Source organism: Coregonus lavaretus, assembly GCF_964263955.1.
Source record: "Coregonus lavaretus genome assembly, chromosome: 19".
Classification (NCBI taxonomy): domain Eukaryota; kingdom Metazoa; phylum Chordata; class Actinopteri; order Salmoniformes; family Salmonidae; genus Coregonus; species Coregonus lavaretus.
Window position 1 is genome coordinate 20,014,534 of NC_140006.1, and position 12,652 is coordinate 20,027,185.

At 49.6% G+C, this 12,652-nt stretch overlaps 1 protein-coding gene across 1 annotated transcript; it reads right to left on the bottom strand.

Annotated features, from left to right (window-relative positions):
* Positions 1-1,109: 1,109 nt before the first annotated feature.
* On the bottom strand, positions 1,110-5,243 carry LOC311146648 (ranBP-type and C3HC4-type zinc finger-containing protein 1-like). Its single transcript, XM_084183180.1, has 9 exons — positions 4,823-5,243; positions 4,239-4,413; positions 3,983-4,081; positions 3,731-3,872; positions 3,552-3,642; positions 3,162-3,447; positions 2,944-3,062; positions 2,668-2,778; positions 1,110-2,550 (listed from the first exon to the last, which is right to left on the bottom strand). The coding sequence occupies exons 1-9, from the start codon at positions 5,078-5,080 to the stop codon at positions 2,500-2,502; spliced, it is 1,332 nt and encodes a 443-aa protein (XP_084039306.1). The 5' UTR covers positions 5,081-5,243; the 3' UTR covers positions 1,110-2,499.
* Between the last annotated feature and the right edge of the window lie 7,409 nt (positions 5,244-12,652).

Sequence of the window (12,652 nt, forward strand, 5' to 3'; positions counted from 1 at the left end):
TTAGTAACACACTACGCCGTCAAGGATTAAAATCCTGCAGCGCATGCAAGGTCCCCCTGCTCAAGCCAGCGCATGTCCAGGCCCGTCTGAAGTTTGCCAATGACCATCTGGATGATCCAGAGGAGGAATGGGAGAAGGTCATGTGGTCTGATGAGACAAAAATATAGCTTTTTGGTCTAAACTCCACTCGCCGTGTTTGGAGGAAGAAGAAGGATGAGTACAACCCCAAGAACACCATCCCAACCGTGAAGCATGGAGGTGGAAACATCATTCTTTGGGGATGCTTTTCTGCAAAGGGGACAGGACGACTGCACCGTATTGAGGGGAGGATGGATGGGGCCATGTATCGCGAGATCTTGGCCAACAACCTCCTTCCCTCAGTAAGAGCATTGAAGATGGGTCGTGGCTGGGTCTTCCAGCATGACAACGACCTGAAACACACAGCCAGGGCAACTAAGGAGTGGCTCCGTAAGAAGCATCTCAAGGTCCTGGAGTGGCCTAGCCGGTCTCCAGACCTGAACCCAATAGAAAATATTTGGAGGGAGCTGAAAGTCCATATTGCCCAGCGACAGCCCTGAAACCTGAAGGATCTGGAGAAGGTCTGTATGGAGGAGTGGGCCAAAATCCCTGCTGCAGTGTGTGTGCAAACCTGGTCAAGACCTACAGGAAACGTATGATCTCTGTAATTGCAAACAAAGGTTTCTGTACCAAATATTAAGTTCTGCATTTCTGATGTATCAAATACTTACGTCATGCAATAAAATGCAAATTAATTACTTAATCATACGATGTGATTTTCTGGATTTTTGTTTTAGATTCCGTCTCTCACCGTTGAAGTGTACCTATGATAAAAAGTACAGACCTCTACATGCTTTGTAAGTAGGAAAACCTGCAAAATCGGCAGTGTATCAAATACTTGTTCTCCCCACTGTAAATAAACAAACATGGGGGATTGGAAGTGATGCAGACAATTACATTGATGAAAGTTACAATCTATCTGCAATATTAAGCTGATCTACCCCCTAAAAAAATAGTCTTCGCTTTAAATGTTTTTTAAAAATATATATAAAAATTATTTATAAATGCTCAAATAAAAACTTAACTCAAACTTGATTCACTTATGTTTATTCAGCTAACACCATGTTATACAGTCATGTTTCTCACAACAATCTGTCACTATCACAGTTCAGACAGAAACTTATGGCAAGTAGGTGAAACGCATTACGCAGCAACATTCATATTGCCAAACATTCTGTTAAACACTAAATACAATGTTATAAAAATAAAAGCACTTTAAAACCCTGTCACTTCCACAGCCTCCTAGCAAGCAATTCCCCTCCTATCAAACAATATGGCACCAACCAATGACAGACTAGACCTGGGCCTGTACTCACACTGAGGGTGCTCGATTCAGCTGAACCGTGGTGCACGGGGCTATGGCGATCGCAAAAGCGGTGAGGGAGAAGCGCCAATCTCAAATCGAACAGTAATCTGCTGTAATCATGTTGTCAACAAGGCAGCCTGATGCATCTCTTTTACATAATTAGTTAAATTCGAACAGATATTTTTTCATTGGTGGATAGTGTTTTTATCCACACAATCATGTTTGCATGTGAAAACACAATCCTACTCATTACTCCACATGCTTAACCTACATGACTTTTGTTTTGAGCCGACGTCACAGTCTGCCAAAACGGGGCACCTGACTCGCGCTCGGTTCCAACATGAACGCAATCAACGCTTACCCGGTTCACCCGGGGCATTAATGGAATCCCCTCAGTGTCTCAGAGTAGGAGTGCTGATCTAGGATCAGGTCCCCCATGTCTATTTATTTATGATCTAAAAGACAAATCTGATCCTAGTATGGCTGACCACATTTAGTCGATTGTTTGGTCGATAGGCTGTATGTCGACCAATACTCTTTTTTTGACCAACCGATTGGTCGAAAGAACAGACTACTTTCGGTCAACCAATATGTTTTTGTAGGGGACAGCCAGCACTCCTACTCAGACTGTTTGTGAATACAGGCCCAGGTTTTAAAACAGCATTTTCCAGCTTTCAAAGTATCAACTTTCACAGTTGGCCAACTTCAAAATATACAATATTCTCTCATCTGAGATATATCAGGTAGAGGGATGAGGGAAGTCCCACCCACCCACCCCTCTGAAATAAATATTGGACTAGTCCACTCCCCCATCCCCTATGTAAAATAAATAATAAGTCTGCCACAAGGCAAAGGTTGCTGACTCATGTCCACAGAGGAGAGTCAAACGCCAGCTCTCATTGACTATACAGGTAGTTCCTTTTGTGAGCCTCTGCAAGTGGAGTTCCATGTCTGTGCTGCAGCGTCAAAACAGCGTCCATATAACTCTAGTCTCTGTCAGGCTGTGAGAAGGTTTGTCATCATAATATGCCAGTAGTGGTGGTGGGTTTATACCTGTAAGTTGGTGTGTGAGTGATCAGTCTTCCAGGCTCTGGTATAGGTTACGGTTGAGGCAGTCAACTGCTCAATGCACCGATCTCCCCCTGCTCCTCTCTTCTTCCTTTCTCCTTTAACACAAAGACAGAGAATAAAGAAAATATTGTAGTTTACTAAAGAGAGAATTCAGGTGATGTGTAAAGTGGGATGTGTGCCATCTGTCTGTAGGCATGCCATAGATACAGTACCTGTTGTATGCTGCTTTGCTTGCGTGAGTCAGGTCTGGCTGTACTGCAGATCTCACAGCCTGGTCGGGTAGGCTTGTTGATGAAGGTGCAGGAGGGACACGCCCATTCTGTCTGCAGATCAGAAGGACAGAGGGGATGTGTGTGAGTGTAGGACTCTTTCTGTTATGTTCAGTGGTATACTAGCTACATGGAACTATCAAGTAAAGGAAGAGTAGGTGCTCAACTCGATCATCTTGTGTAAAACAGTCGAACACACATTTTAACATTGGTTTGTACCTGTGTTTTACTGGCTTTGCTGGGCTTATCAGGTTTATCGTTTAGCTGCAGCGTCTCCAGGTTGAGGGCGTCTCGGATCTCGCTCATACCCAACCTCTCGGCCCCAGTTCCAATGCTCCCTACAGCCAATCACAACAATGGAAAAGGAGTTCAGTCATGTATGAGCATGTGCGCTGCTGTGTGCATGCGTGTAAGTGCCTGCCAGCAGGTAAACTTACCCTGGGTGTTGTGGCTGAGCCTGGAGGGCAGGGTGCTGTAGCCCCTCCAGTCCTGGGACACAGGCCCATTGCTGGGGGGTGGGGGAGGGGTGTGGTGGGCACCCTCCTGGTCCTGCTGGAATAGCTGGCGGGTGAGGCGGGCATGGCGAGCTGAGACCAGGTAGAGGTAGGCCGTATCCCCATCCCTCTGGATCCCATATGAGGCCAGGGACCTAGGCTCTGTGCACAGGCATTGTCCAATCACCCAGCGCTGCACGCGAGGGTGAAAGCCATACTCCAAAAACACCTGAGAGAGCAATGACAGAGGAGAGAAATATTTGTGGATGGTTTCATTTGCGAATGTAGCCCAAGTATTCTAGCGAACAGAGACAACATAAATGTTCATCTGACCTGCTGCTTGAGTGCTGCGACGGTCATGTGGGGAAATACTTTCACTGTTACGCAACAGGAAGAGGAGATGTCCTCCACTGCCACAGACAAACTGCAATACAGACATTAAACTTCATTAGCACAAATGCTCCTTGTTCTTTTGGACTACTCCCAAGCTACTGCCTGTTACTTCTTCTCACCTTATCTCTCCTTCTGTGTAACTCTTCTCAGACAGTTGGATAGTGAGCACTGCCTTCTGACGAGCCAGAGCAGACGCATGTTGAGCAGCAGCCTGGCTGTCACCTGCCTCGATCGCCCGGGCAAGCTCCAAGCACAGCTCCTCTTCAGAGAGAGAACATGTTCACTTACTTACATATAGAAAAATTTACCCTATGTAGTCTTGCAAATGTGGTAGAAAGAGAGTGGGGGAATCGTGTGGTGAGGGTACTCACCAGTGAGTGGTAAGGAGGCAGTACTGCGCTGTTCTAGAGCTTCTGCTGCTGTGTGCTGCTGTCGGTCATCCATAGGATGTGGGGAACTATTTGCAGCAACTACAGTGAGGGAGAGAGAGAATGGTCAAATGTCAGAGCAGTCTATTGTGTTAGCCATAGTGATGTTCTAGGAGGACACTCTTCCAATACACAACAAGACAGGAATGTATCTAAACAAGCAGATTAATAGAGGAAAAAGACAGCCATGCCCTCTGACCTCTGTGTGCCTCTCTTAGTGATGACATCACGACGGTGGCCCACTGTTCAGCCTCCCGGTCGCAGTGGAAGTTGAAGCGGACACAGTCGTGAGGGGGCGTGGCCAAGCGCATCTCGTGAAGGCGTGGGGACTTGACCTCATACTGCACAGAGCGCAGGTCAAACTCTGCAATGAACTGGGAGAGAGAGAAATAAATAAATAGAGAATAATTTGCTTAGATCTCTTATCTTTGTGGCCTTGATGGATATGGACTTACTTGACCTTATAGAGGGACAAACTGTAACCCCAGTGGCAATGTGCTAACTTTGATGTTTAGTTGTTTACATGCTGGAATAATCTGCCATAAAGAACATTTTGTCTTCCCTTGTACAGATAAACACAACAGATAAGTAAACTGTAATCATCACAAGGCATCGTTTCCCACCAATGGGATTACTGTAGTATTTGATTAAACAAGATTCCAATTCAGTATGACAACTGTATTTTCTGTAAACGGATAATGCTCCAACCAACAGACCAATGTGTGTGCATTTTATTGCATGGAGATACAGTAGAGCTAGACGTTACAGAGCAGTGTCTCTTACCACACTACGGCCGCTTCCGCTATTGTCCCTCAGTGCTAGCCGAAACTCTCCAGCCTTGCTGGGGTCCATGCTAAGTTGAAGACGGAGAGCCTCATCGCCAGCTCCAGGGAGGCAAAGCGGTCGAATACCCGAATGGCAAACCGACACCCGTACCGACATCAAAACGGTGTTGCAGTTAGCCAGCGCGGGCCCGCCATGTACAGCCTGGGACGCGGCAGGCACAGGCGTTTTACCCCAACCGCCGGAGCTCAGTGCCATATCCCACAACAACAGTTGAGAACCTCCAAAGCACAACGGTAGCTATGTCGATAGTTGTGTGAGTCTTGTTTTTTAACAGCCTACCTGTTAGTAAAGTGATGGCGTTTCATTGTAGCTGGCTATCTGGCTTGTCTCTCTCCTAGCTACGATAGCGAAACGAAACAACACCCCAAAAAAATATCAAAACAGGAAGTAGCTTGGGTCGTCCTTTATTTACCTCCGATGGAAACCAGCCTTCATAAAAATGGTCCGAGATCGAGATTGTAAAAAAAAAAGCCTTTGTGCACCGTGTTAATTAATGCAACGTTAATTAATGCTGTATTCGTATAATAATAATATAATTATAAATAAGCCTATTATTGATCATGAGGAGGAAAACAAACAAGTATACTTAAAGTGAGGCAAATACAATAATAACGCCTTCACTAGCCTAAAGGCCGGGAGGTGGCGATATTGAGTCGTTTCATCTTACCGTCCAAACGGAATCTATGCAGCTGTGAAAACACTCATATCAAAGATTTTTATAACTAAACCAAGATAGACCACAGCCTGCGTTTTCAACGTGAACAAATGAGTAATAGTGGGCAGATCAAGAAAGGATGAGCCAAGCACGAGCTAGCGAGGTCCTATTGGCGCGTTGTAGCATGCATCTGTATATTTCCGTCAGGGAACGCCACCTCTGTGAAGTGCGCGTTTGCAATAACTCGATTCGCGTTTGCACTCCTTCTAAACAACGCAATTTTTAAAAACTTTTGTAAAGGGTAAAGTCTACAAAACTTTGTCCACTCTGTTCATAACATATTCTAGTTTTGGGAACAGAAAACTGTATTGAGATCAAATGTTTCATCGATGAGAAAATTAGCAGAATGTTGGCCAAAATCCATCTTGTTCCATCTTCTCCCACTGCTGGCCAGTGGGCTTTTTCTCTCTATCATATTTGGTAGTGAGTGGAAACGTCAAGCGGATGCTTCACATTTATACATCCGGTGAAATATGTCTCATCTGTGCTCATATCCCCCATGGACTGGTTTGTACATAAAACATTCTCCATTCAGGCTGCAAAGTAGAGCTCTGCTACCCGACATTATACATCATCTTAGGGCTGAGTAGGGCCTGTTTTTCATCAATAACTAGGGTACGGGCAGGGCTCAGGTATCACTAAATTGATCACTAACATTTTGAAGCTGAGCCATTTGCTCATGCTCTGCAGTACGGTCATATCTGACTAAGATCTGAACCAGAATCTGGCTTTACAGGAGACATGGAATATGGCAATTCTCCTTTAAGCCCAGGAAGCAACCATTCAACTTGCCATTCACAAGCTTTTCAAGCTTAAAGGGGAATTCCACCATGTCATATAGTCATTACTATATTAACAACATTATGTTTTTATCATAAACATTATCCAAACCGCAAGCTAGAACTAGCAGATTGGGAAGTTTCGACTTCCTTTGTATTCGTCTGCTCATAATTTTACATTTTTAGTCATTTAGCAGACGCTCTTATCCAGAGCGACTTACAGTTAGTGAGTGCATACATTATTTTAATTTTATTTTTCATACTGGCCCCCCGTGGGAATCGAACCCACAACTCTGGCGTTGCAAAAGCCATGCTCTACCAACTGAGCTACATCCCTGCCGGCCATTCCCTCCCCTACCCTGGACCAATTGTGCAACGCCCCATGGATCTCCCGGTCACGGCCGGCTACAACAGAGCCTGGATTTGAACCAGGATCTCTAGTGGCACAGCTAGCGCTGCGATGCAGTGCCTTAAACCATTGAACCACAAAGTCAGGCATTAATAGCAAATGCAGTGTCAAGGTGTGCTGTATGTGGATGGTGCGGGAATCAGGCGCAGGACACAGAAGCTTCGTACAACAGTCTTTAGTGGTGAAATACGAGCAAAAGTGCCCGGAGACGAGCGATACGCACACAGGCGTAAACAAACAGGAAAAATACATAAGCGCACAGAAAGTGCGAAAACCTCTCCTAACATACAAGGAGGGAAAACCAATACCGACACGTAGACAGGACGCTCAATAACACACAACACATGACTAACAAAACGAGAACTTATAGGACACATAATCAATGCTAACTAACCACAGGTTAACATAGAAACATACAACGGTGGCAGCTAGTACTCCGGGGACGACGACCGCCGAAACCTGCCCGAGCAAGGAGGAGGAGCAGCCTCGGCAGATTCCGTGACAGTACCCCCCCCTTGACCGTGCGCCGACCCCGGCCTCGGGGACGACCAGGAGGACGCGGTGCAGAGCGCGTAGGGTGACTACGGTGGAACTCAGTCAGGAGAGACGGGTCTAGGATGTCCCTCCTCGGCACCCAGCACCGCTCCTCCGGGCCGTACCCCTCGCACTCCACGAGATATTGGAGACCCCCCATCCGACGTCTCGAATCCAAAATGGACCGAACTGTGTACGCCGGAGCCCCCTCGATGTCCAATGGGGGCGGTGGAGTCTCTGCTATCTCACCTTCCTGGAGTGGACCAGCTACCACCGGCCTGAGAAGAGACACATGGAACGAGGGGTTAATATTCTTATACTCAATAGGTAGTAGTAACCTGTAACACACCTCGTTCAATCTCCTCAGGACTTTAAAGGGCCCTACAAACCGCCGACCCAGCTTCCGGCAGGGCAGGCAGAGGGGCAGGTTTCTGGTCGAGAGCCAGACTCGATCTCCAGGTGCGTACACCGGCCCCTCACTGCGGTGGAGATCGGCGCTCGCTTTTTGACGACGGATGGCCCGCTGCAGATGGACGTGTGCAGCGTTCCACGTCTCCTCCGAGCGCCTTACCCACTCATCCACCGCAGGGGCCTCGATCTGGCTCTGATGCCACGGTGCCAGAACCGGCTGGTAACCCAACACACATTGGAAAGGGGTTAGGTTGGTGGAGGAGTGGCGAAGAGAATTCTGGGCCATCTCTGCCCAGGGAATATACCTCGCCCACTCCTCCGGCCGGCCCTGGCAATACGACCTCAGAAACCTACCCACATCCTGGTTCACACGTTCTACCTGCCCATTACTCTCCGGATGGTACCCCGAGGTAAGGCTCACCGAGACCCCCAGGCGCTCCATGAACGCTCTCCAGACTCGGGAGGTGAACTGGGGACCTCGATCAGACACTATATCCTCGGGTACCCTGTAATGCCGGAAGACGTGGGTGAATAGTGCCTCAGCGGTCTGCAAGGCAGTGGGAAGACCTGGCATTGGGAGAAGACGACAGGCTTTAGAGAACCGATCCACCACGACCAGTATGGTGGTATTCCCCTGAGAGGGGGGAAGGTCTGTAACAAAGTCCACCGAGAGGTGAGACCAGGGTCGTTGTGGAACGGGCAGGGGTTGTAACTTACCCCTGGGCAGATGTCTGGGCGCCTTACACTGGGCGCACACCGAACAGGAGGAGACATAAACCCTCACATCCCTGGCTAACGTTGGCCACCAGTACTTAGCGCTAAGGCAGTGCACTGTCCGGCCAATACCTGAATGTCCAGAGGAGGGTGACGTGTGAGCCCAATAAATAAGTCGATCCCGAACCTCGAACGGAACGTATGTCCGACCCACCGGACACTGTGGAGGGCTAGGGTCGGTACGCAACGCCCGCTCGATTTCAGCATCGACCTCCCACACTACCGGTGCCACTAGACAAGACTCCGGCAGTATGGAAGTGGGCTCAACGGACCTCTCCTCCGTGTCATACCGCCGGGACAGGGCGTCTGCCTTACCGTTCTGGGACCCAGGGATGTACGTGATTTTAAATACAAACCGGGTTAGAAACATGTTCCACCGAGCCTGGCGAGGGTTCAGTCTCCTAGCTGCCCGAATGTTCTCCAGGTTACGGTGGTCAGTCAAAATGAGAAAAGGGTGTTGAGCCCCCTCAAGCCAATGTCTCCACACCTTTAGGGCTTGAACCACGGCTAACAGCTCCCTGTCTCCTACGTCATAATTCCGCTCCGCCGGGCTGAGCTTCTTAGAGTAGAAGGCACAGGGGCGGAGTTTAGGTGGCGTACCGGACCGTTGTGATAGCACAGCCCCTATACCGGCCTCAGACGCGTCTACCTCTACCTGGAATGGTAAGGCGGGATCCGGATGCGCAAGCACTGGAGCCGAGGTAAACAGGGCCTTCAGTCTCCCAAATGCCCTGTCCGCCTCCGCTGACCACTGCAATCGCACCGGACCCCCCTTCAGAAGAGACGTTATGGGAGCTGCTACCTGTCCAAAACCCCGGATAAACCTCCGGTAGTAATTCGCAAAACCCAAGAACCGCTGCACCTCTTTCACGGTGGTTGGGGTTTGCCAATTACGCACGGCTGACACCCGGTCAACCTCCATCTTCACCCCTGACGCGGACAACTGATAACCCAGAAAGGAGACCGACTCCTAGAAAAACAGACATTTCTCTGCCTTGACATACAGGTCGTGCTCCAACAGCCTACCCAACACACGACGCACCAGGGCTACATGCTCTTCTCGGGTAGGCGAGTAAACCAGGATGTCATCTATGTACACGACCACACCCTGCCCCTGCATGTCCCTGAAAATTTCATCCACGAAGGATTGGAAGACTGAAGGAGCATTCATCAACCCGTATGGCATGACGAGATACTCGTAATGACCCGAGGTGGTACTAAATGCCGTTTTCCATTCATCGCCCTCCCTAATGCGCACCAAGTTATACGCGCTCCTGAGATCCAGTTTCGTGAAGAAACGGGCTCCGTGCAATGACTCCGTCATGGTCGCAATCAGAGGGAGTGGATAACTGTACTTCACAGTGATCTGATTGAGACTACGGTAATCTATGCACGGGCGCAACCCTCCATCCTTTTTCTTCACAAAAAAGAAGCTCGAGGACGCAGGAGAAGTGGAGGGCCGTATGTATCCTTGTCTTAGAGATTCGGCTATGTAAGTCTCCATAGCCCGCTTCTCCTCTTGGGACAGAGGATACACATGGCTCCGCGGAAGCGCTGCTCCTGCCTGGAGGTCTATCGCACAATCCCCCTGTCTATGAGGAGGCAAACGCGTCGCCCTCGATTTACTAAACACAAGTGCCAAATCCTCATATTCAGTGGGAATGCGCAGTGAGGACACCTGGTTTGGACTCTCCACCGAGGTCGCCCCCACGGAAACACCCAAACATCTCCTCTCACACTGGGCAGACCACTCCTTAAGAGCCCTCTCTTGCCACGAAATAGAGGGATCATGGGTACTCAACCAGGGAATACCCAGCACCACCGGATACGCAGGAGAGTCGATAAGATATAGCTGGATAGTCTCCTCATGACCCCCCTGCGTACACATCCTAAGTGGCGCTGTGACTTCCCTGATCAACCCGGATCCCAACGGACGGCTATCTAGGGCATGAACAGGAAATGGGATGTCAACAGGAAGTAGGGGAATCCCTAACTCTAAACAAAATTTACGATCAACAAAATTCCCAGCTGCGCCTGAATCTACTAGCGCCTTATGCTGGGAATGAGGTGCAACCTGTGGAAATCGCACAGGTATACAGAAGTGCACAACAGAGAGCTCTGGGTAAGTGGGACGCCTACTCACCTGGAAGGACTCCCCAGTGCAGGGCCTGCCGTCCTCTCCCCTAGGAGACCCTCCCCAACACCTGGCCGCGGTGTGTCCTCCACGGCCACTGTTGGTGCAGGGGATGGCCCCCCTCGTGCTCCTTCCCCTCTTCTCTCTAGCGCCAGCACCCCCGAGCTCCATAGGGCTCGGCTCGGAGGTGCTGGATGGTGGAATGGACGAACCCCACTCGGAACGTCCGCGGGTGGCCAGCAGGGTGTCCAGCCGGATGGACATGTCCACCAACTGGTCGAACGTGAGACTAGTATCCCTGCAGGCCAGCTCTCGACGGACGTCCTCCCGAAGACTACAACGATAATGATCGATGAGGGCCCGCTCATTCCACCCTGCGTCAGCTGCTAGAGTCCGGAACTCCAGTGCAAATTCCTGGGCGCTCCTCCTCCCCTGCCGGAGGTAGAATAGACGCTCCCCCGCCGCTTTCCCCTCAGGTGGATGGTCGAACACAGCCCTGAAGCGGCGGGAGAACTCCGCGTATGTAATCGTGGCGGCGTCTATCCTCCTCCATTCGGCGTTGGCCCACTCCAACGCCTTGCCGGTGAGACAGGAGATGAGGGCGGAAACGCTCTCGTGTCCCGAGGGCACCGGGTGTACGGTGGCCAGGTATAGTTCCACCTGCAGGAGGAACCCCTGACACCCGGCAGCGGTACCATCATACGCCCTCGGGAGCGAGAGCCGAATCCCACTGGGTTCCGGAGCTTGGATGGGCGGACTGGCCAATGGTGATGGCAAGGTAGGGGGAGATGTGGGTGCCCCTCTGTTCTCCCAGCGGTGGAGAGTGTTTATTACGTCCTGAAGGGCGGTCCCGATGCGGTTGATCTGTTCGTTCTGCTCGCGGACGCGCTCCTCCAGGTACTCGGATGCTAGTGCTGTTCCTGCTGATTCCATCTTGGTGTGTTATTCTGTCAAGGTGTGCTGTATGTGGATGGTGCGGGAATCAGGCGCAGGACACAGAAGCTTCGTACAACAGTCTTTAGTGGTGAAATACGAGCAAAAGTGCCCGGAGACGAGCGATACGCACACAGGCGTAAACAAACAGGAAAAATACATAAGCGCACAGAAAGTGCGAAAACCTCTCCTAACATACAAGGAGGGAAAACCAATACCGACACGTAGACAGGACGCTCAATAACACACAACACATGACTAACAAAACGAGAACTTATAGGACACATAATCAACGCTAACTAACCACAGGTGTACAACAATCAGACAAAAGCAAACGAACATAGAAACATACAACGGTGGCAGCTAGTACTCCGGGGACGACGACCGCCGAAACCTGCCCGAGCAAGGAGGAGGAGCAGCCTCGGCAGATTCCGTGACATGCAGATACCGAGGTTGGGAGAGGATGATGGTGGAAGTGGTTAATGAGTTCGAATTAAGCAGTACATCGAGAAAATTTGGTGAAGACTAATGTTCTGGATGGACAACAGTAATATCAAAAACTGGAATAAAAAGGAAATAGTCTAAAATTGGAGTGGAGGATACGTGTGGAAATGATAATGATTCGCTTCTTGTTGGGATGCAGTTGTTGAGTAAGGATGCATATGTGGGAAACCCGTTTGAGGTGTCGAAAATGGTGATGTATGCGCTTGGAAAAGTGGAGTCTGTCAGGGTGACCAGAAGTGGTCTTATTTTGATTAATTGTATTTCTGACGAGCAGAGGAAGATTGCAGTGGGCCTCAAAAGAATCCGGACAACAGAAGTTTTGTGTTTTGAACTTCGGAGTAGAGCACCGGTCAAAGGAGTCATCTCAGGGGTGACGACGAATGTTCAGGTTGAATACCTGAAGAGAATTCCTGGTGTGGTTGGTGCCCGGCGTCTGACCCGCTGGGGGAATGGAAAAAAAGAAGAAAGTCTGTCGGTCCTGTTGTTTTTTGAAAAAGAGCAATTACCTACGCATGTGAAGCTTGGTTATGTAAGATATGCCGTAAGAGCTTTCGTCCCCAAACCACTGCAGTGT